This window comes from Dipodomys merriami, unplaced genomic scaffold, assembly GCF_024711535.1.
Source record: "Dipodomys merriami isolate MVZ:Mamm:240054 unplaced genomic scaffold, mDipMer1.0.p SCAF_1, whole genome shotgun sequence".
Classification (NCBI taxonomy): Eukaryota; Metazoa; Chordata; class Mammalia; order Rodentia; family Heteromyidae; genus Dipodomys; species Dipodomys merriami.
The window spans coordinates 46151843-46177144 of record NW_027202270.1 but is presented as its reverse complement, the minus strand read 5'-3'; the positions used below and the strand labels follow the sequence as shown (position 1 = coordinate 46177144).

Here is a 25302-nt window from a genome sequence, read left to right as displayed (position 1 = left end):
CTCACTGTGACCACACCTCTCAGAGTGGCATCAGTCAGGGTGTTTCCCAGGCCTCTGCCCACCCTAGACTCCTAGGGTATGTGACCCTAGGACACCTCTCAAAATGTGTGACTCAGAGAGTGTGATGGTGAGCACCCCCATCATGGCTGCCAAGTATCAGGGCTGTGTAGTGATTGTTTGTAGGGCTTGTGTACAGGGCATCCCCTTTACTGCAGAGAGGAAGGCTGAGGCATGGGGGAAAGAGCATCTGGAGATGCCTACAATGTTATCCAGTCATAGAGTGAGACCAGCAACAGTATGGCTTGAGAGGACCAGTGCATGGGGCCTCACCTGGGCTGGCAGCTCCGCTTTGACGGCAATGTCTTTGCTTGCATACATTGGGTTTTCAAATATCACCGGCTGCTTTCCCATCTCCATGACGAAATGCTCACTCTGACAGGGGAGGGGAAGAGAGGTCAGACCACATAGAAATCAGGGTGCTTTACCAAAGTTACTAAAAACAATGAGGGCTTAAGAGAATTGGAGGAGGGAACAACAGAGGGGTGGCAGGAGAGACCCACGATTCCAAATGGCCAGCCATTATTTAAAGTAACATAAAGGTGCTAAGTTATCAGGTCTAGAAAAAGAGAGAGATTTCCTATAACTGAATTCTCTATGACCCCTTAATGCACTTTGGGATTGGTTTTGAACAGTAGAGAAGAAGGTGGGTAGCAGAAGGAGAATAAAAAAGGAGAGGGGGAAAATAAGAGAGAAACGGGTAATGTTGTATCCTCCAGGCATGGCAAAAACTGAAAAATTCAGGGGAAGGACGAAATACTGGAAGTCGGTTCCCAGAACAGATTATGCACAGTTCCCTCTGTGCTAGGCCCTTATAAAGTCACTCATCTGACCCTCCCAGGATCTGTGCTTGTACCATTCTACAGGTAGGACCAGTGAGGTCAAAACACAAACTCTATGCCTTTTATAACGTCAAAGGTAGCAAAGCCATGGTTTCAATCAACCCAAAAAACACTATTTGCCAACTCTACATGATAGAAAAAATGTGACATATTATAGAGTAGGGAATTGCATAACAATATGAGTATACAAAAAGTCATCAAATAAAAGTAAAATATCATGCTCCCTCCCCACTCTTAAACTACTCATAAAGTTCACTAAGATTCCAATTAAGCTTAAGGCTCATTATGGCTCCAATTAAGCAGTGTGGCTTAGAGTAGGGATAAATTTCAATTTTCTTACTGTTACTGATATGTTTAGACACATTTTTTTTGCAGCGTACTGTTTTCTAACCTGGCTTAAATAGCGTAGAGTTTATTCTTTATCTCAATATTCCCAAGGTTACTTATACATCTTTATGAAAAGTGTTTCTTTGCTAAAATAAATGGCAACCTTTAAATCATCACTGGGAAAACAAACTCACCATGGCCATTGATCTGTCAATATCAGACTCAGGACCAAAACCAGATACTCCAATATCCATGTTAACATCAGCCCCTGATCTGAAGGTCACCCCACTTCCATTTTCAGATGGTTTGACAAGACTGCTTAAGCTGGAAGTAACCAACACAAACTCCTGTTATTTAAAAGAAACTTTGCAATAGCTCCTTCCCACCCCTCCCCTCCCCATTGCTAAAGCTTAAAGGAAATATGCAACTCCCACTCAGTGTGCACATGAACTCTGGCCACTAAGTCCCCTGGTCTGCCTGATCACATTCAAGGTCATTCTCAAACATTGAGACCTGAGACCTGAGACATCCAAGACATCCCAGGGACAAAGCCCAGGGATACCTAGAGGCTTGGTTCTGCTGCAGGAGGACCCAGTGACCACCAGGGGGCACAACCACCTGGGCTACAAAACATGATCTGTCATTCAGGCTTGAAGACATGGTGGTGTGTGGTGACTGCTTTAAACCCTCCCCTCTTTTTGTCTCTGAAGAAAAACTGGACTAAGCATTGTATTTAAAAAAAAAACAAAAACAAAAAACAATTCATCTACTGGGTCATATTCATCCCAGGCGTCTCAAACAGATGTTCCATAGAATGCAACTGACCCTGGCAGCTTAGGCAGAGCAGGCAAAAGGGAGCCGGTTTTCTTATAGTGGAAAAATCCTACAAGTAGCAGGGCTCCAATGATGATGATCAGGAGGAACGTCAACAGCACAGCCATCGCTGCAGTCGGAGAGGGAAGAAACAAAGAGCCATTAACACAAGGAAAAAGAACATAGCTGTGGAAGCTGAGGGCTAGAATCAATCCATTCTTTAGGAAAGAATGTCTGAAAAGAGCCCGGCAGCACTTGCCTTCTATCCTAGCCAATCAGGAGGCAAAGATCTGAGGATCAAAGTTTAAAGCCAGCTCAGGCAGAAAAGTCCATGAGATTCTTTTTTTTTTTTTTGGGGGGGGGTCCAGTCGTGGGGCCTGAACTCTGGGCCTGGGCACTGTCCCTCAGCTCTTCAGCTCAAGGCTAGTGCTCTATCACTTGAGCCACAGCGCCACTTCCGGCTTTTTTCTTTTTGCTTATGTGGTGCTGAGGAATCGAACCCAGGGCCTCATGAATGCAAGACAAGCACTCTACCACTGAGCCACCTTCCCAGCCCATCCATGAGATTCTTATTTCCAACTAACCAGAAAAAAAAAAAGCCAGAAGTGGATCTGTAGCTCAGATAGTAGAGCGCTAGCTTGAAAGAAAAAGTCAATCAGGAGCACAAGGCCCTATATTTGAGCACCAATACCAGCACAAACAAACGACAACAACGAAATAATGTATGACAGTTTTCAATTTAGGGGTTACAACTATTAGAAATCTATCTTTGGTAATACAAAGGTGTGAACTCTGAGCCTCACTCTTGCTAGGCAGATGCATTGCCACCTGAGCCATGTTCCACTCCTACTTCCTTTCCTTATTGTTGTATTAACAGTTGTAGAATATATCGTGATAGTCCCTTGCATGTTCCAAATACAGGATTTTTTTTTAATGTTAGCTTTGAACTTGTAAGTCTCCGACATTATCCCATACCCACCAAGTTCACATGATGGCAACTTCTTACAGCTCTCTTTTAGTTCTGTTCAGTCTCCATAGAGCCTTGTCTATTTTATTAGTTGTCTTGAACAAGAAGGCTTTGGTTAAATTCATTATCTTTGTTTATTTCCCTTACAGGTTGCTCAAATTCTGAACACTTACTTGTCCCTGGAGGGAGGCCTTTGGAAAGCCCAATTTCACAATATGCACCCGTGTAGCCACTGGAACACCTGGAAGTAAAAAGAGAACCTTCACTGTTCCTGTTGCCATCTTGGGGGTTTTACTGCAACTTTATTAGCACATTGGGCCACAGAGTTCTGATGGAATAAATGACCTGTCGGTCAAGCACTGCAGCCCATGCAAGGATAAGTTCCGCTTATCCTGCTGATAAAGCAGTGGTCTGAGTCCAGAAATTCACTTTCAAAGGAGTAACTGCGACACCTACAGGGCCAGTCACATCTAATTAACCTACAGGAGTTGTCCTTATACCGGAGAATTCTTCCCCGGGGAGTGAAGATGGGCCCCAAGGTGGTGTTTTCCTGTGACAGGCTTTCATGAAGCTTGTTCAGAACACAGAGAGCCTGGGAGTGAGCACGGGCATTTGCACCTGCTGCACGGGCTATTCTGTAACACCTGATCTAATCTGAGAAGCACAGCCTTAGTCTCCATGGACTCCCCTAAAGGAAGACCCACTGCTTCAAATGAGAAAATAAGTGAGCGGGCCAGGCTCCTGTGCTTTCTCTCTAGCTACTGTTAGCATCTCAATTCCCCCAGAACAGCAAGGCCTACAGTTGGAACTTCAGCATTCAGACGTACTTGCATTTGGGGAGGTCATTCTCATCAAAGTAGCAACTTCCTCCGTGCATACACCTGCACGGTGCAGGCATGGTGACGGGGAGCTCGATGGCTGCAAAAGGGAAAGTCAGACATGTGTTAAGTCTGCATGCTCAGCAGAGCTCCTACGCCATCCAGACCTGCCCAGGGCTGCGGCTGTGTGTCTAGGGGTGAGGCTGGGACTGAGGCCTGCGGGCAGGGCCGCTAGGCTATCTCTCTGCTCTCTAAATCAAGGAAATTCCTTTATCAGTAATACAATTGGAGGAGGGCATTTTGTGGAAAGAAAAAGGCAATTTATAGCATCTCATCCTCTCTCACCCCCGTCAAAGACTGGAGAGACGCTAAGTTCTAGACTCATCACCAAAAGCTAGTTTGTGGTAAGAAAATCTCTTAAGATTTTTATATCTACATTGAAGGTCTTCAAAGTCCCCTCTGAGAACCATTAAGATCAAGAGCTTCAAACTGCAATGTGCCAGGTGTTATTGGCTCACGCCTGTAATCCCAGCTACTCAGGAAGCTGAGATCCAAGGATCTTAGTGCAAAGCCAGCCCAGGCAGGAAAATCCATGGGACTCTTATTTCCAAGTAATTACCAAATAGCCAAAAATGGAGTTGTAGTTCAAAAATGGTAGAGCACTATCCTAGGGCACAAAAGTTCAGGGACAGTGACCAGGCCATGAGTTCAAATCCTAAGACTGGCACAAAAACAAAAGCAAACAAATAAGAGGCTCCAGAGCATCACAAGGAGACAAGTCAACAGGTGGACACAGACACAGACACACAGGTACCTGGTACACAGGTAACCAAAGGCCATCTGATTTTTTAAACTTCATTCTCTGGGTCACTGCTCCCCATCAGTTTCCCCCACCCCTCCCATACCTCCCCATACCCCTGAATATGCCTGATGGGTCCTGTATGCTTCAAAATCTTCAAAGACACTTGAAGACTTTATTTAGGAGTGGGTTTTAGCTTTCCACCCCTACCTCCCAGGCTTAGTCCTTCAGTTTGGGTTCTGATTACCAGAGAAGCTATTCCTGAGCATTCTCCCTAAAAGAGCAAGGACAATCATGCTACCCACATCCTTCTCTGTCCTCTTGGCACCTTTACCTCCTGACCTATTATATGTTTGCAGTTTCTCTATTATCTTATTAACCACTAAGCTCAATGAAACCAAGGAACTTGGTTTTATCCACATAGTAAGAACTTATTACTGACTGAACTGACTAAGTCAAATACCAAACCAAGGCCCTACATGGATGACTGCCACCATTAATGGACTTAATTAAAGTCATTTTAGGTGAGAATCTTAATAAAATCCATTTGGTTAAAAAAAAAATTCTGCCAGGTGCTGGTGGCTCACACCTGTAATCCTAGCTACTCAGGAGGCTGAGATCTGAGGATCACAGTTCAAAGCCAACCCAGGAAGGAAAGCCCATGAGATTCTTATCTCCAATTAACTACCAGAAAACCAGAAGTAAGAGCTCAAAGTGGTAGAGTGCTAGCCTTCAATGTAAAAGCTCAGGGATAGTGCCTAGGCCCTAAGTTCTAGCCCCATGATCAACAACAACAACAAAAATACATAAATAGTAATGCATGAGTGACAGCTTACCCAACAGCTCCTCTACAATAAACATCAGAATAATGCATCCTCAGCACAGAGCAGATCTCTAAGGTTATTTTGTTCAAAATGTTGATTTTAGTATTGGACGTTTACCAGTATTTCCCTAGCTGTGTTAGTATGACCACAAAGGTAAGGCAAAAGAGGAGAAAGGAAGAGATTTTTTTTTTCCCCCTCTTGAGTTCACTTTCCAAACCTGACAATTTTTAAATCTGGTTAGGATGAAGGTTCAAAGGGTAGTTCCTTGTTTGGCCACTTTTGCCCCCTGGTGGAAGAAGGTGGTTATATCGCTTTAGTTTCCCTCCAAGTAAAGTTGTAAATGTCCCCTGTGTTAGTCATAAACAAGCTACAGGATGAGCTGCAGGATGACTTTTTAACATGCTTGTTTAGCTAGCACAGTGGTTGGGAACATTCATATTATTCCCTGTGACCTGTTAATTGTTTAATTCAAGAGTTATTGAGAAAAGGTCTTTCCAAAAAGAGGTGGGATGGAATTAAATCACTACTTTCTAATTCTGGTCTTTGTTTCCTAACAGCATAAGGCATCTTCCAAATATGGCCTTTTACAGTTGTTAAAATTCTTAAATAAATATGTGACGAACACAGTGAACAGGATATTCACTGCACAAGCTCTTCCCTCCTCAGGAATGTGGTTCTCAGCCCAGAAGACCTGAAGGAAGGCTGAGCAAATTCTGAGACAAGAATGCAGTGTGGGATAAAGGAATGAGGAAGAGGCATCTTTGCAAAACAATACAACTGTAGAGTTGGGACACAAACCTTTGCAGATCTTCACAAATAATTCTCAGAATCCCAGGTCCCACTCGACTCTGTTCATATTTCTCATCCCTCCCCCTCCATATACTCCCACTCTCCTCTGCGTAAGACCCAGCACACAGGATTCTTCTGGCTCCTGAAAGCCCCATGGCTGCTCAGGAGGTCCCCTACCTGCATCACACTCAACAGTGCTTCCGGCTAGGAAGCTGGAGCCTTGGGGACAGGCACAGCTGTATCCTCCAGGTCTCAATAGACAGAGATGACTGCAGATCTGTTTGCAAGGGTTGGACACTGGAAAGAAGACCAGAACAGCAGTTAGCTCCTAGAAGGAGATTGAATACTCAACTGAAGGTAAGCCCACCAATTGAGTGAGGTTGTGCTAGGTGATAGCAGAGCCCAGGTAACATCCGAACAGCTCCAGGCTTTGTGCTACCATCACAGTCACCCTCGTTTTCACCACCATCCTTGCTGCTCCCCACATACAGTCTCTCCCCAGGCCCTCTATGCCATTTCTGTACGACTCCCACTTTCTACTGACATCACTCAGCTCCTCTGGACCCTGGAGAGATGCTCTAGAAAGTGGTCATCTATTTGGTTCACTGCCTCACTTCAAAATCTCATCAGTGATAAATAAGTTGAGATGATTCAAAAGACCAGTAAGAACCACTACTAGGTCAAGATTTGTCATTATCCAAATAAGTTACATAGATGGCCTGCCTAGCCCATGTAATAGACAAGATTTCCACTGTAGCCCTCCAAGGAGACTTGGGCTTTAATTTCCATATTTACAACAAAAGGAAATTTGTAGCTGTGACTCATCCGAACCACACTGGAGCTATTCAAAATATAAATCTTCATTCCCGCAAACTCTAATTCAAATTGGTCTGGGTTAGAGCTCAAATATTAACATTAAAAGCTCCTCATGCAATAGCATTTGATCTCCAATTTTACCTTTTGGGCCCAAATGGTCTAAACGACTTAGCCATACTGACACCCACATACTGTACACACACATACCTCTTTTGTGCATCAAAAGAGGCCTATTATCATCACCTACCCTTTTCCAACACTATAGCCATTATTCTGAAATGATAACAAAGGGCATTTATTCCAAGGTTGGTAATTACCTGACTGATTGTATCTAAGCTGATGAAAGATTCGAACTTGAGTGAGCCAAGGGTTCACGGACAGCATTTTCTCTTTGTTTCCTTGTCCAAATTTATTTTGTGTCCACACTTCTCCCTTCTCCTTAGCTACCCAGTATAACTGGTCTTCGAAGATGTCCAGATTGTAAGGCTTGTTTGCTGCTCATCCATTGTGGAAGAACAAAACAAAACATAGTTCTTAAAAATCCAACACCCCAGCATGACTTTCTATGTGTGATGGTTTTCTGCTTCAATTATGTCTTAATACAATGGCTGGAAAGCCCAGGTTTTTCAGGGACAGACTTTGTGTACATATGACTGAGAAAGTTCTACAATGCAAGCTTAGGATGATAGAAATTAAACAAAACAAGTTAATGAAACAAAATGCATACTGTCTGACATCAATTATAGGGTACTAGCTCAGTTCCAATTTGCTGATTCTATTCCACTAGGAAAAACAATTTGTAAAGCAGAGATTTTTCTTTTTTTCACTCTTTTGAACATAAGACAATGCTGGTCAGATACAAAGAAATGTACTAGATCACTGCAGTTCTGCAGACTCTGGATAAGGAAGCCAAATGCTGCTTTTCTTCCTGATGTTTCCAGCTGTGCATAATGAGCAACCTGGCACATGGAGAATGAACATGTCCAAAAGCAGTTCATATGCACACATGAGCACCACCTCAGGACAACAGACAGAAACATCCATTATTTCAGTGTCTGCTCCTGAGAAACATTTTTTTAAAAACTATGCATGCCCCCTCCCCCAAGATTTAATCATGACTAATGGATGAATTTCCATTTAATTTAGACACTGTATAAATCACTTCCAAAAACCGTGGCTGCTTCTTGAGAAAATAGACAAAGACATTCAAACTATGTTAATAAGTTATTTACTATATCAAATCCTAATTCATTTCCTACCTTCATTAACAATGATTCTCCTATCCGTGCCATCATATTTTATGGTTTCAATCACATCTTCCTTGGAATCGCTCCAATAGATCCGGTCATTGTTCAAATAATCAATTGAAAGACCAGTTGGCCAACCAAGGTCCTGGGAAACTAGAACTACACGATGCTCTCCGGTCATCCAGGCAGACTCGATTTTAGGTTCTTTTCCTTGGTCCGTCCAGAACATAAGCCTGCAACCCAAGAGTTCTTTCTGTACTAACTCAACCAGTGGAGCTCTGCTCCTACCACAGAGCCATGAGTGTTCCCAACAGCTTTTTGATCAACAGCTTTTGCACAGAGATATGAGTGCTAAGTGACACTGTTTTTAAACTCTACTAAAGACAAGGAGAGCCTCTTTGCTCCTAAGCAGTTCTATGTATAAGACAGAAGAAGCAAAGACTGATGCTGAGATCAAGTCCACATTGCAAGTTAGTCTTTATCAGCAAGCATTTTCCAAACATCCATGCTGAGGTTCTGAGGACAGGAGTTAACATATGTAAGTAACAGAACCAAAGTAACAACAACTCATAGTGTTTCATGTACAACTATTACTGTAACTACAAAAGGACATACTGGGCCTGTCTAAATAGGGAAAGTATCTGTGGCCAATCAAACAAACAAAGCAAAAATAATGTCAATAGTGTCACTATTTTGAAATTAAGTATGTATATAATTATCCAAATAAGTGTCAGAAAATGAAGAAAAAATGACCAAACTAGTTCTCATGCTGAGATGGCTCTCAAACAAACTACAAATTAATAGTATATCTGTACAGATGTGTTATTTTATGAATTTTAATAGTGAGGGAATAAAGGCTTCTTATAGCCAATAAAATGGGATCAAATTCTTAGCTGTTGCAATCAGATTATTTTTAAAGCATCTAAATGTAACAAAAACAATCCTGCTGAAACCTTCACTTAAAGCAGTTAAATGTACAATGCTAAAGTTCAGACAAGAAATTTGTGTCCTCAGAAAGATTTCTCAGGTGTATCCTCAAAGGAATTTTTTTATCAAAAATTGTTGGTCCTACATGATCCCATGGCATGGTCTAAACCATCATAAAACCCACTCTAAAAAATTATTGAAGGACGTGGGGCTCAGTGGTAGAGTGCTTGCCTTGCATGCAAGAGGCCCTGGGTTCGATTCCTCAGCACCACATAAGCAAAAAGCCGGAAGTGGCACTGTGGCTCAAGTGGTAGAGCGCTAGCCTTGAACTGAAGAGCTAAGGGACAGCGCCCAGGCCCAGAGTTCAGGCCCCATGACCAGACCCCCCCAAAAAAAAATTATTGAAGGACGTATGCTGATTGCTCACACCTGTAATCCTACTTACTCAGGAGGCTGAAATCAGAGAATCAGAGGCAGAAAGTCTCTGAGACTACATAATCAAAATAATCAATAGAAACCAAGGCTGAGCTATGGCTCAAGTGGTAGAACTCCAGCTGAGAAGCAAGCCAAGACAGTAGGAAATAAAAATAAGATAATTGCCAGGTACTAGTGGTTCACACCTAATAATCCTAGCTGCTCAGGAGGCTGAGATCTGAGGATCAAAGTTCAGAGCCAACCCAGACAGGAAAGTCCATGAGACTCTTATCTCCATTTAATCACTAAAACGCTGTGAAGCTGTGGCTAAAGTGGCAGAGCTCTGGCCTTGCACGAGTAAAGCTTAGGGACAGTGCGAAGGCCCTGAGTTCAAGCCCAAGACTAGCACACAAAAAATAATTAATTAGTTAATTAATTAAATCAAAGGACAGTTTCAATACAACAAGGAAAAATACGTTGCACACATGTAATTTTATAAGAATCTAGAGAGAGATTCTCCAAAATATAAACAATTCCTGTAAGTACTTACCCTAGTTTGGGATTCACAACAATTGCAGCTGGTTGATCTAGTTGGGTGGTAATCAGCCACTTTCTATACCTTCCATCAAGTCTAGCCACTTCAATCCGTTGACTCTTCGCATCTGACCAGTAAATATGCCTGAGTTCAAAGGAGCAAAATTAAACAACAGAAAAATCAGATTGCTAATCTCTTCAGCAACCAGGATTGGTCATGGTTGATTTGGTGGCTTCGGCTGATCACACAGGAGTCCCCTGGAAGGTTCCAAAGATGTCCCCTTGGCTGAAGAGATTAGCAATCTTGAGTAGTTGTCTCACTGGCTAGAACTTTGAAAATTTTTCTCATTTCAAACCTCTTCCCCTGAAATGATCCGTCTAGATTTTTCTTTAAATGATTACTACAAGAAAAAAAATATTTGATCTCAACTGCTTTGCTGGAAGAATCATGAGGCCCTCTGATTTCTTCACAAAATGTACAATGAGCAATATTGAAAGATAATTTTGGAATCCAGAAGCCGGGCCTGCGTGCTTTTCAACCTCTTCAATCATGTCACACATAGAAGACAAGAGATAATCACGTGTCCCATGGCACACTGGGATAAACAGAGGTAGGCACTAGGGCCAGGGAAAGCCCAGGAATTACTGAGCTACACCAGAGGCTGCACCCATATGGTACTTATATGGTGAAGAGGAGTAGACAACTCTTGCCAGGAAGACAGAATAGGCAAGAGGGAGACATGTGGCAAATTTACCTTCCAACCCAGTCCACTGCTAATCCATCTGGCTGCATTATATATTTCAGGCCCAGGTCAACTTCTTGCATGGGATTATTGCTGCCAGATTCAAAGTTGGGGATGTAGGCACGTTTGATAGCACCGAAATTAGAGCCCTGTGCTAGCACAGTGTAATACACAACACCTACAGAGAAAGACACACACACACAGAGACTCATGTTAAGAGCAGGTAAGAGTAGAACTGGAATCTAGCCAAGGATTCAAATACTGACATCTTGACCTCCTCATCTTCATAATACCAACAATTCAATTATCAAAATGATCAAGCCTCAAAATCTACCATATCAAAACCTATCATAACTATACATTATTCAACAGATCACTTGTTGGTTCCTACTTGAAGGTAATTTACTAATATATATACTTTGACCAAAAGCCTATTGACTTCATTGGGAACAAAGTCTAGTTTCCAAAATAGAATGTATAGATAAACCATATTAGACTTCTGACAGTTTGGAGTCATGCTCAGTATTAGTGTCAATTTAAAAAAAAACAACAGGTAGACAAGAAGTCCCTTTTCATGTACAGTTTTAAGAGCAGTATACTACACATATCGTTAAAGCGTAGGAAGACTGTGGTGGATTTTTTTGAAAACTGGGCCTTGCTAATATAGCTTAAGCTAGTCTTGAACTGGCAATCCTCCTGCCCCAGTCAGGATCCTAAGAGCTGATCACAGGCATATGCCACAACCCTGGACATAAGACCATGACTTTTAAGGTATATATTAGGCACCTGCTGCTTTCTTAGGTATGCAGCACTCTTGAACAGCTTATTGTAAAAAAGAATGAATGAATGGAGAAAGAAATAGAGGAACAAAGAAGGGCAGAAAAGCTTATTGTGTGTATAAATAATATGTATTTCATATGTATTCTTCCATCCAATCTTCAAAACACCTCACAGAAGTAGGTATAAAGAACAGCAAAACTACATTAAATTTCAAATGAAAAATTAAGCTCCAGACTATGGCATATCCTCTGTTGTCACTGTACCTGATTTTGATAGCCTGCATCTTGTATATACATATGTCTCATCTGGGGAGGGGATGGAGAATAACAAAACACTAAAACAAGGACACAGAATGACCCATTGCAACAAGGATACCCACAGGACAGGACATTATATTGGAAACAAACTCTACAACTTTGTGTGGGGGGAGGGTAGGAGTAGGAGAGCTGGGGGAGGGAAGGGATTGTGGGTAACAAGGGGTAACAATGATAGACAAGTAATGTACTCATTGCCTTACTCATGACTGTAACTCCTGTGTATAACATCTTAACAATAAAATAAAGAAGTAAAGGAGAAAAAAATTGAGCCCCAGAGAATTGTTACAGTTGCTTAAAGTCACAAATCTGTAGACCAGAGAGGCCAGGATAGAAGACAAGTTCATAGACATAACAAAGGTCAATGGTAGGCATTTTTTTCTTCTCCCATCAAGCAGCTAAGCTTTTTGAGCACCCACCACATATGTTGTGCTCCATGTTAAGCCAGATGCTAGACATATACACTCATTCTAAATACACTCATATACACTCATGCTAAATATACACTCATTCCAAAGAGTGCATATTGAGGGACTGTGGACAGCTAGCTGTATGGCTCAATGTAATGTGCTCTGGCAAGGACTGTATAAACTGCTGTGCTCATAGGAACTCTGCTGAGAGCAACCATCCAAGATGTCACAGAGGCTGGGGCACTGAAAACAGGTAGAAATTTCTCAAGCATAAAATGATAGGGACGAATGGGAGCTGCACAAGCAAAGATGAGGAAGAAATAAAATATAGGGAGAAGTGGGGACAGGTTTGGAGAAATCAGAAAAGGTTGACAAGAACCTACAGCTGCTAGACACTGTCAAGAGCATGCCCATTGGGAGTTTCCTTATGCATTCATTTGGTGAAGTTCACCATTAAAAATAAATAAAGACTCCAAAATTCAACATGAAACAGTCAATAAAGTCAATTTGTATCAACAACCAATGCCAATGTTATACTCACTGAGGCCTATGCCCTCAGGATCCCAATCATAGTCGATACTTTGGATGTGTTCCTCCTCTTCAAGGTACTCTGAGTACTTCTTAGATGAGATATTGTATTTTCGAATGCGAACATTCTCAGGCAGAAGAAACAAAGGTGGGTCCCCTGGGGATAGGGGGATGGGAGAGAATCAAGAGCTGTTTTATCTTGTTTGAATTTTACAAACTTTAAGATGTGAACTATGCTATAAAATGCATCGCAAGTGTTTTATCCTTCAAAAAAGAAACATGGATTTTCTTTAACAATAGGAATCTGACCATCTCTGTTAATAAACAAGGCTGGCTGTCCTACTGGTTTAGGAAACCTCTGATTGTGGACATTTTAGGCCCCAGTACAAATGGAAAGCTAGTACTTCTGCCAGGGACATTATTCTGTAATCCTTAGTAGAAGTGTAAGCAAGGTCGCAATGCCTACAGAGAAACCTTGTTTTCACTACAAGTTTCTACCTTGCCCACTGACATTAAAACAGATAAGACTGCCAGGCCCCAGTGGCTCACATCTCTAATCCTAGCTATTCAACCTGAGGTATGATCATCACAAGTGCAAAACCAGCCGAGGCAGGAAAGTGTGAGACTCTTATCTCCAAATAACTACCAAAAAGCTGGAAATGGCTTAAGTGGTAGAGTGCTCACCTTGAGCACAAAAGCTCAGGGACAGCACGTGCAGGCCCTGAGTTCAAGCCCCAGGCATCAAAAACTAAAAAATGAAAACAGATAATACTGTAGATATTCTACTGTAGTTATTCTGTCTCACAGGAGATATAGAACATTCACAGCTTCATAAAACTTTACTAAGGGAGTTTTCACTTCTCACTCTTTCCTGACAAATTTTATGATTCTTTTAGCAAGTAATTATCTCCATAATGAAATTTAGTTTCTCGCTAATGAGGAGAGAGGGGAAAAAAGTCATTCTTGATTTAAAAAAAATTACCTAAAGTAGATTTTTCAACAGTGACTCATTCTAAGATGCTTGTCTAGAATTGTTAAAATGTAATTTACTTGCAAAATGTCGATTAAAGGCAATTTAGGTAACTTTTAAGAGTTCATTTTATATATTTTCTAAATCTTGACATTATGTGTCATATGGCTATTCTAATTTATGCCACTCATCCCCTTAATTAAGAGTTGGACTTCCTTAATTTCCTTTTTAATACAGACCAACCGTTCACATGCTTTAACTCCAGTTTCTATCCACTATCAGAAATGTTTGGAAGATAAAACATTTAAGTATGCTAGTCAAATGCATGTGAAGCATGTCCAATTTATATAACTATATTGTACGACAATTTTGCCCTTAATTTAGAAATTAAAAGCTATTTTCTTGCTAATTTTCTTAAACTCTAGTACAAATTTCAAATCCCAAACAAAGGCCTATATACCCTTTCACTGGGATGTGCTGATTTAGATCTGATCTCTGAAATTTAGAAGATATATTCTTCCTCTTCTTGTGTTTTCAATCTAGAATTCATTACTGCTTTTCATCTAGCCTGATTCTCAGATACTAACATTAGCTTGAAATGTAAAACTAATGACTGAAGTTCTCAGTGGCAAGGCCTCCTTTCTGTCTGCTCAGTGATCCATGAACAATAGCAAGGAGCTAGGTCAGCAGTGTCCTTGATCTGCCCTAAATCAAAATTCTTTGTGCTCCTCTTGAATTATTTAGTTTTAGATCTCAGTAGAGAAGGAGTGGAAGGGTCTCATTCATTTCTTTCTACTGATGACTGTCTTCTGACAAGCTTATGTTATTGTTTTGAGTCTTCTGGAAGGTAACGTTCTGTCCATTTTTTTTCACAATTTTATCACAGTGGAAATGAGACTATATCTAGAACAATAAGGAATTCCTGATTTATCTCTATCCAAACCTATTTGTTGGGAGATGGTAGTTAGTGTTTTAAACTAGCAGAAGAGAAGAGAGAACAAGAAGAGATAGACTAGCAGGTATTGGAAAAGAAGTAGCTGGCAAATTAAAAAGAAGATTCGAGTCAAAGGTTTATTTCCTCATATCATATACTTATCAGCTTTTCTCTCCCCCCAAAGTCTCTTGATGTTGATGTGAACTCAACCTACCATCAGCTGCACACCGTTCTCCATGATGAGTGCTCATGGACTGGAAGCCAGAAGCACAGAAACATTCATAACTTCCTTTGGTATTTTCACAGTTCTGAGGACAAATTCCAAATTGCTCACATTCGTTGATGTCTGCAGGCAAAATGAAACTAAATATTAACAACTGCTCCAATCAATTCCAAGACCTATTTTTAAAATTTTAAATCCATATTCCTAAGCAATGCGGAACAAGAAGAGTCCAGATGAAGACAAGCAATGACACTAGTATTTAAGTTTCAGATAGTGTTTCACATGTCTTTTCCTCATTTAACCTGGAAAAGGAAATCCATCAAATATATACTATCATTAAGCCCAAAGGTCCCCAAACTAATCAGATGCAAACAACAACTGAAACAGTATGATTTTTTAAAACAGCATAGCAGATTTTCCACTTTCAGAAAACATCTGTAGGGTTGGTACTTCACTAGTTTTAGGAATAAGAGTCACTGCTGTGCTATTCCAATTGAGTTTTTAAGCTTCAGCATACCAAAGAACTCTTCAAATAATCTGAGTATGACATAAAAATTAGACAACACTTTATTATGTCTTTTATTAATTATAATGTAATAAATTTTGTTAAATTTTAATGTATTACCTATTTATTCTGTTATAAAAATTAATTAATAAAATAATTTCATAATTAAATTAAATAATGTTACATTAAAGAGATTTAAAATGTAAAGTCATCATTGACAACCTTGATGGTTATTTTCCATCTCCATATCCTACAACTTGTGTATGCTTTTGCTAAGAAGATCTATAATAAATATGTTTCTTGACTTAAGATCAAGACAGAAATCCTTATGTTTGATTTTTTAAATTTGATTTTATACATGGGTACAAAAGCAGCCCTCATAATCAAATCTTTCATTATTCCTATCAAATCTGCAGATGTTACTTTGGGTGCACTATCTGCTACACAGTTCTCTAAGGACCATTAAGATGGTTTGATGCAGAGAAAGCAAGTAATTGGCAGTTTTGAGTACGGGGGGCGGGAGGGTGGTCCTGGGGCTTGAACTCAGGACCTGGGTACTGTTACTGAGCTTCTTCTTTTTATTTTTTGGCTCAAGGCTAGTACTCTACCACTTGAGCCACAGCTACACTTCTGGCTTTGGGGTGATTATTTGGAGGTAATAATCTCACAGACTTTCCTGCTCAAGCTGGCTTCAAACCAAAATCCTCAGATCTCAGCCTGCTGAATAACTAGGATTACAGGTATGAGCCACTGGTACTCAACTCATTCTTGAGTATTTTAATGACTAAAGCATTACAAGTAATTCGTAAAGGAAAACAGGTAAAGAACCTATGAAGTATTCATAAGGTTCTCTTAGTAAGGATGAGAGGAAATCTAGTCTACCTTGACAGGAGTTTCTGTCCAAAGTATCAGCTTTGAACCCAGTTCTACAGGAACAGATAAATCCGCCTTCATTCAGTTGGGTACAATTGTGTTCACACAGATTTTCTGCACATGTTCTTTCTTTTCCCAGATCTGAAAAACAAAATCCCAGCATCATTCATGAGTCATACAAGCTAGATCAGTCACAAATGAACCTTAAGCAACTGCCTATTATCAACTGGATAGCATCTTGAGATGACTTCTTCCCAAAGCCATTGAATGGATAGAGAGAATCTCCATTCTGCATTCTAGGAATGGCCTGCACAATGTCACCTACACAAATGTGTATAATATCATTTCCCATTATACACTGCACTGCTAGTCTCACATTCACAGCATTCACTTCTGCACTTCAGAACTATGACCCAGGGACTCCACAACTAAAACCACCTGCTCTCCTAATTTTTCATTCTATTCTACAGAGGTAGATACGTAGCTAGGTAGGTGGTAGGTAGGTAGGTGGTAGGTAGGTAGGTAGGTAGGTAGGTGGTAGGTAGGTAGGTAGGTAGGTAGGTGGTAGGTAGGTAGGTAGTAGGTAGGTAGGTGGTAGGTAGGTGGGTGGTAGGTAGGTAGGTGGTAGGTAGGTAGGTAGGTGGTAGGTGGTAAGTAGGCAAGTGGTAGGTAGGTGGTAGGTATGTAGGTAGGTAGGTAGTAGGTAGATAGGTAGGTGGTAGGTAGGTAGGCAGGTGGTAAGTAGGTGGTAGGTAGGTAGGTAGTAGGTAGGTGGTAGGTAGGTAGGTAGGTGGTAAGTAAGTAGGTAGGTAGGTAGGTAGCAGGTAGGTATGTTGGTAGAAGACATAATGAGGTTAAAAAAAACCTCAAATACGAGGAAATTATAATAACAAATTTGCCATATATTACAAATCAATTACATATATTACATTGGTTAGGGTGTAATAAAATAGTCATGTTATGCAATTGCTATTAGAACCAAAAACTGGTAATAGATAGAAAGGAACTTTCTAAAATATTCATAATAGGATGGGGATGTAGCTCAATGATAGAGCAATTATCTAGTACGTTCAAGGCTGTGGGTTTAATTCTCAGCACTGAAAAAAATATAAATAAGTGAATAAATAAGCACTACGATTTGTGTTTATTAGGATTATGACATTATTTATAGTAAAAAAATTATTGAACAAAAACTAAATGTATGTTGAATCATAGAGAATAAATTATGTTATATTATATTTTTTCACATCTAAGACATCTCTGATGCACCACCATTTTATGTGATAGTAGATTGAAATCTGAGGGTCTTGGTTTGGAGCCAGTCTATGATACTCAATATCCAATTAGCCACCAAAAAGCCAGAAGTGGAGCTGTAGCTCAATTGGTAAAAAGCTAACCTGGAGTGAAAAAGGTATGGAATAGCCCAGGACCTGAGTTCAAGCCCTAGTAATGTCACCAAAAAGGGGGTGGGGGAGCTCCTAATATCTAAGTCATAGGATTGTTACAAGGATGAAATGACATAATCAATGTAATAGATTAGTACAGTGTTGGTACAGAACAAGTACTCAATGATGGTTAGCTGTGGGAATGACTGCAGTTCAAAAAACTATGTGGTTATCATCTGCTTTATGTCACTGCATGCTTCAATTCTGTAAACCTGGGTTACTACAATGAAATATAAAAATGTGTTTACTTACTGCAACCTATTTCATCAGAACGGTCACCACAGTCATCGACGTTGTCACATATGTAGTGCTGTAAAATGCAATTTCCATTGCCACACTTAAACTCTTCTTCTGTACAAGGCTTAGGAGTTGGTTTTCTACCTGTAATTTAAGAACAGGTTGAAATCCAAATCTTTTCTCCTGTGAACAAGATGCTTCCCTCTATGACAAAGGCAGTTATGACTTACTAAAGAAATGCATGCTTCCCTACATTTTCCAGGATCCCTTACAGCTAGGTTATCATATAACTAGCTCCAGCCAATGGGAGATAAGTTGTAAGTGATGTGTGCCACCTCTGGGCTGAAGTTCAGGTGTCTCCAAGGTGTCTGACTCTTTTGCTGTTGCCACACCTTGCTGCCAGGTATGTTCAGAGGTGTAGGTACAAGATGACCATTATAAGGAGGATAAAGAAATCTGTGTGTGTCACACCACTGAGATTTTGGGATTTGTTGGCTGATGATAATTGCAGATGCCTTGGTTTATACAAGTTATGGCATGATTAGTAAGGGAAATGGGGAGAAAAATTGGGGGAAACCAAGTTTTTAAAGTTCATTTGTGTAAGGTCTCAAAAAAGTATAGTAACAGTATTATAATCATCGATTATTTCTGCCCCAAAAAAGAATAATAAAAGTACAAACTGAAATGTTGCCAGGCTAACACCATCCCTGCTGGGATGGAACTGGCAGTGAGCACTCTAAGATAAGGCATGCTAAGACCCCCATCAGTACAAGGAATGGAAAAATGAAAACAATTAGGTGTTTATATCAATTTTCCCACATAATATCTCCTCAGGAAAAAACAAAGAAAGAAAAAGGTCATTGGAGTCAGGGGAAATAATTTTCCTAACTTTGTCAGGCAAATTAAATTATCCAGAAAATTAAATCAACTCTTTCCCACAATGGATTTATTTTAAAACATTCTCAAAGCAGAAGGACAGTACAAATAGGTCCAATGCCTAAAGGATTAAATGCAGCCACTTTGAAACTTCTCTATAAAACTAATCTACTATGTTTTTTTCTCTTCCGGGGACTAAATTTCCATTTTTCAAGAAGATTAGATGACACCAGCGGTGACAACAGCTTGGCTCCATCTTTCCAGCTGGAGATGAGGAAGAATATTTATTCTTCTGCAAGATTAGCAACTGACAATCACAAGCTGTCAATGAGACCATGCCTCATTGTTGAAAAGAACTAATTACCTTATTGAGTATGACACAAACAATATTTAAGGCTTGCTTTCATAGATGATAAAGGAAAAGAAAACACAGTATTCAATGTTGGAAAAGATTGAAATGTTAAGGGATTTGCTAACCTCTTGCTCAAATGAGATAACAGGGCTTCACCTGAGTTATATATGTGTTTTACAGTCTTACAAACATCTGTGTCACCAGATTATATGCACCACTTGAGCCTCCACTGAATGAACCTAATTTTCCCACAGGTATATTTTGCAAACTGCAGACAATTGGCAGCCCCTCATTCATCCTTCCCCCCTTTTCCTTTTGCTTACAGTGCTCCACTTTCTCATCAGTCCCATCTCCACAGTCATCCAGAGTGTTGCACAGCTGGTGAAAATAAATGCAGCGACCATTGTCACACCGGAAACGGGAAGGCGCTTCACAGGTAACATTGACTGAAAGGAAAGATGGAGAGATGAAATTGTGAATTAAGAGGAGAATATGAATACCTAAAACCCAGAACCCCGTGCTTGTCCAGTTCCGGGATTTCTTCCTTCCTTCCTTCATTTGCTTATGAATCAATCAACAAGCACATCTTGAGTCTCTACTATGCACCAATCAGGAACAAGAAAGAACAATCCTTGTCTGCCTGGAACTTTATTCCAACAGGAAGAAACTTCACACATAGACCACTGAGGGGCATTCAATGGGAGAGTTCATACTCTATGCAGGGAGGAAGGGTCAGAAGAGGCTCCATGGAGGAGGAGCATGGCAAAATCGGGACCTTGAGAAAAGTCTCTGTTGCTAGAGTACAGAGTGAGGAGAACAGCAATGATCATGAAGGAGGAGAGGCTAGTAGAAGATGGACTTCTATCATACTAGCCTGTTTGGTCTTCCAGATTTCCAGCTGCCATTGACTCTCCAGAGCATTAAGTATTAATCAGATTTTTAGTCTAAATTCCCCATTACACTTCGAGTTGGTATCTCCCAATGAGAGCATAACTCATTGAAGGCCTCCAGGGGCTGCTTAGATACAAGTAAGTAGAACCCAGGTATAGAATGCAGGTCCTTTGCTTATTTAACAGAGGAAGCCTGGTCCTCTGTGCCTGTCCCTGAAAGTCAATGAACTCCACATGCACATGGGTCCTCCTGCCCATGGAGGAATTGGGCTATTTGGTTTTCTTTTGACTTTACACCAACGTAGAGATAAAGGAGAAACAACTAGTAAGGAGGCCTGCTACAGAGAAAAAGTCACAGCCCTGAGAGGGTCACTAGAATTGTTGTCAGTAAAATTACTGTAAGAAGTCACCTGCTGTGACAAAGTACAACATTAGATCAACAGTGCTGATCTGTGTGTGTGTGTGTGTGTGTGTGTGTGTGTGTGTGTGTGTGTGTGTATGTGTGTGTTTCTCCAATATTTAATTTCTCTGACTATGGATATTTTATTTTATGAAGAGAAATGATTTCCTTAGTCCTTTTTTGTGTCCTGGTACTGAGTCTTGAACACAGGGGCTGGGGACTGTCCCTGAACTTCTTTTCACAAGGCTGGTACTCTACCACTTGAACCACAGCTCCATGTTTAAGTGTTAGGTAGTTAATTGGAGATAAGAGTCTCAGACTTTCCTGCCTAGGTTGGCTTTGAACCAGTCCTCAGATCTCAGCTTTCTAGGATTACAGCTAGGATTATAGGCCTGAGCCACTGGCGCTCAGCTTTCTTTGGAGATTTTACATGCTTCAGGTATTTCCCAAGATTCATCAAGTTAAAAGCAAAGCATAACAAAACAAAACAAAAACCATTACATGTTCCCAACAACTAAAAAGATGGCGAAAGAAGTATTGGAACACAATTGTAAAAACAAAACATACACAATAAAGTTCTCTAGAGGGAAGGAAATACTCTGAAATGTCTTTAAGAGTTAAATCTCCTACTCAGAAGGAGAGTCAATGCTCAAAGCCCAGCAGGAAAGTCTGTGAGACTCTTATCTCCAATTAGCCACCAAAAAGCCAGAAGTGGAGCTGTGGCTCAACTGGTAGAGCACCAACTTTGAGTAAAAAAGGTAAGGAACAACACCCAGGCCCTGAGTTCAAGCCCCAGTACTAGTACACACACAAAACAAACACAAACACACACACACACACACACACACACAGCCCACAATGAGAGAGAATTATAAGGCCTTGAATTATGAAATTAATGGGAAATGACTATATAAGTAAGTATTAAGATTGTCCAGGGATTTGGAGTATGGACATTAAAGAGCACCAAGTAGGACAGAGCAAGAGAGCAGCAATGTACCCCTTTACTCCTCTGCAGACTTCAGCTTCAAGAGACCTGCCTCCATTTAGGCACATTGTGTTGCCAAGTTGGATTTCTTGTGAATAAATTGTTTATGTTTAAATCCATGAACACAGTTCAAGTTTCTCCGATTCCACATAGAGAAATGAAGACCAAGTAAAATTCCATCAATACTGATTATGTATCTTATTTTCAAAGACTATCTAACTGCCCCCACAGTAGCACACTGCATGTAAGAAACATCAAGACTGTGCCAGACAATATCACTTCTATGCAGTCCATTCCCTCTGCTCTTACAACAAAGGTGAAGCTCTTCATCAGAACCATCGACACAGTCATTATCTCCATCGCATATCCAACGTGGCTGGATACAAACGTGGTTTTCACATTCGAACATAGAAGCTGGACAGTATGCACCATTGGGAAAGCGAGTAGCTGTTGGAGAAGAGGAGACAAAAATTATGAGATGAATTTACTCGTTTGGGGATGCTTTTCCAGTCTTTGTCCCTTAGATCTTTCTATTTTACCCCACTCATCCTTATAGATTCATCCCCATAGCCTTAATAGGGTATGTCTTAAATGTGCAAGTATAACTAAATGTTCAACTATACCAGAACTGACATTAACTAAATGTTCAACTATACCAGAACTGACATTAAACATCATGCATTTCAAAACTCACTTTACGCTCATCTCTTTACATCATCTTTACATACTCTTTCTGATTTTTTAAAGGTGAATCACTGAATAAATCATACTAATTCCCCATTTAAATCATTTTTATATCTTCATGCAATTTAGAGAATTTTGATGATATAAATTCCATATAGCCCTAATACTCAGCCTAAATTATTTATTCATTGTCCAAACTTTCTTTACCACAGATGTTTTATTTAAGTAATGATTTATATAGCAACTAATAACATGCAGTTATTAGCCCAGACTACTAGATATTTAAAACATTGTTAATGAAATGAACTTGAATGATCACTATGCAAATGATATCACTCAGATCTCAGGTGAACAGAAAACACCAGTCTTTTCATCTACGAAGTGGTAGGTACTGGGTATCTAAACTATGACGTCTACACATTCTGTCACACAAGATCCCAAGGATCCAGGAACTTACGGCAAGTGGTTTCATCCGAGGCATCCAAACAGTCAGCTGTTCCATCACATTTCAGTTGGTTGGAAATGCAGTGTCCACTTGTACACTGAAAATCTTCAGGATGGCAGGTCATCATCTCTGAAGAAAAAGAGACCATCATTCCTTAAGGCCTTGTCATTTGCAGACAGGTAGTAGTACAAAGTGTATAGTGAGGACTTCATCACCTGCCTAGCCACATCTTGTACCTAACTTACAGCAAGCCCACAACTGTAGTCATCAAATAAACAGACCCTCAAAATTCACATCTCCACTTGACATAGGAACCTCCTCACCTTCCTAATTTCCAGTTCTCAAAGCCTTCCCTCTGATACCAGAATTCCCCAATTTTTCCTGTCACCTGACTTCCCTCAGATCCAACATTCAAAATTATAAAAATTACTTGGAATATCTCCAGGCACCAGTGGCTCATGCCTGTAATCTTAGCTACTTAGAAGGCTGAGAACCGAGGATCTTGATTTGAAGCCAATTGGGTAGGGAAATCAGTGAGACTCTCATCTCCAATTAACTACCAAAAAAATCTAGAAGTAAAGCTAGGGACAGTGCCCAGGCTCTGAGTTCAAGCCCCAGGACGTGGACACACACACACACACACACACACACACACACACACACACACACACACACACACACACACACACACACACACACACACACACACACACACACACACACACACACACACTATTTGGAATTTAGGATATGCCAGGACAGTGCCCAGGCTCTGAGTTCAAGCCCCAGGACGTGGACACACACACACACACACACACACACACACACACACACACACACACACACACTATTTGGAATTTAGGATATGCCAGGACAATCTTTTGAGGAAAAGTAGGAAGGTCAATGGCTTTGTTTACAAGGTAAGGATAGATAAAAATATCCTAAAGAATGGCTAGCTTTAAATGAGACTTTCAAAATTCTTGGCTGTTTTCTTCTATTAGTATTGGTCTAGATGCTGTAGGTTAAAAAATAAAGCAAAGAAAATGAACTATACTTGTGGGCAGGGACAGAAGGAGAATCCTGCGAGTTAGTGAAAGGGGTGACATTGTCTAAAAAGAATTGCACTCATCACCTGACTTATAAAATGATAACCCCTCTGTACAACACCTTCATAATGGCAAAAGTATATTTTTTAAAAAATTAAAACAAAGAAAGATAGAAGACACTACAACATGCTAAGGTTTATATGTTACATAAATTATACAAAGGTCATTTTATTCTTCTAAAGAACCTTGTCAACACTAGCTTGAAGTCCCTACTCTGTTATAGTATAAGATTCTATAAAATATATGCCTCCAACACTTACCACAGTCCCGTTCATCTGAGTTGTCCCCACAATCATTGTATTGGTCACAGACCCATCGAGAAGGAATGCATTGCTCATCAGAGCAGCGAAACTCACTTTCTGTACACTCCCGAGGAGCTGAAAAAGAAAGAGTGTGGCCATGAGTATGGACCAGGAATCACACACAGAAGACAGGCCTGGGAGCTGGAAGTTCCACATTCATGCCCAATACCCTTCTGTGTTCCAGGCCCAGAAGTCTGTCTGGGAAAAACATTCACCTTCTAAAACAAGATGTCTGTCTTAATTCTAAGGCTATACAGAAGGGTCTCTAAGAAGTTCATCCAAAGGTGATTTGACTATAAGATAATTTTTTATTTCATAAAACTTGAGATTACCTCTTATATAATTCAATAGGACTGTTTTTTGTAATGAACAACAAAATGTTAACATTTGATCATGCTCTCATGTAAAAAATATTTATGTATTTATTTGTGCCTAGCCCAGGGATTTGGATTCAGAAGCTCAAGCTTACTAGCAGGTATTCTACCACTTGAGTCATGCTCCTAGTCCTTGCATAAGAACTTTTTAGGTGACTAGTATTTGCAGGTATAATCAATATTGCACAATGATAATCACTCCTTACTTCCAAATGGTAGCTAAAGTTAAGCTGTACTTTGGAATTTTGAAATTTTAAAACATATCATTAGGGCCATTAGGGAAAACGTTACTAAGCAGGGCCTTACCTTCTACTTTTCTTGGTACTGATTATTTCTGTCTCACTTATATTTGTCCTTTATCATAAGTTACCTCTTTGGATTAAAAAAAAATTGAGTACACTAAGCACCAGTGGTTCATGTCTGTAACCCTAGTAACTCAGGAGGCTAAGATATGAGGATCACAGTTTGAAGCCGCCAGAACAGGAAAGTCTGTGAGATTCTTTTTTTTTTTTTTTTGGGGGGGGGGGTCCAGTCGTGGGGCCTGAATTTTGGGCCTGGGCGCTGTCCCTCAGCTCTTCAGCTCAAGGCTAGCGCTCTACCACTTGAGCCACAACACCACTTCCAGCTTTTTTCTTTTTGCTTATGTGGTGCTGAGGAATCGAACCCAGGGCCTCAGGCATGCAAGGCAAGCACTCTACCACTGAGCCACCTTCCCAGCCCCAAGACTCTTATCTCTACTTAACTACCAAAAA

At 40.4% G+C, this 25302-nt stretch overlaps 1 protein-coding gene across 1 annotated transcript in view; it reads right to left on the bottom strand.

Moving 5' to 3' along the window:
* The window catches only part of Lrp2 (LDL receptor related protein 2), a 196126-nt gene that overhangs the window by 5440 nt on the left and 165384 nt on the right, over positions 1-25302 (bottom strand). Inside the window, exons 59-76 of the mRNA XM_070021406.1 lie at positions 24135-24251; positions 22781-22897; positions 21949-22086; positions 19688-19810; positions 18152-18280; positions 16464-16595; positions 15068-15199; positions 12963-13106; positions 10930-11095; positions 10191-10319; positions 8312-8532; positions 7370-7546; positions 6414-6533; positions 3834-3924; positions 3180-3247; positions 2052-2169; positions 1421-1550; positions 331-432 (exon numbers count right to left, since the gene is read on the bottom strand). Of these exons, the coding sequence (XP_069877507.1) occupies positions 331-432; positions 1421-1550; positions 2052-2169; positions 3180-3247; positions 3834-3924; positions 6414-6533; positions 7370-7546; positions 8312-8532; positions 10191-10319; positions 10930-11095; positions 12963-13106; positions 15068-15199; positions 16464-16595; positions 18152-18280; positions 19688-19810; positions 21949-22086; positions 22781-22897; positions 24135-24251 (2354 nt within the window). The remainder of the gene's footprint in view (positions 1-330; positions 433-1420; positions 1551-2051; positions 2170-3179; positions 3248-3833; positions 3925-6413; positions 6534-7369; positions 7547-8311; positions 8533-10190; positions 10320-10929; positions 11096-12962; positions 13107-15067; positions 15200-16463; positions 16596-18151; positions 18281-19687; positions 19811-21948; positions 22087-22780; positions 22898-24134; positions 24252-25302) is intronic.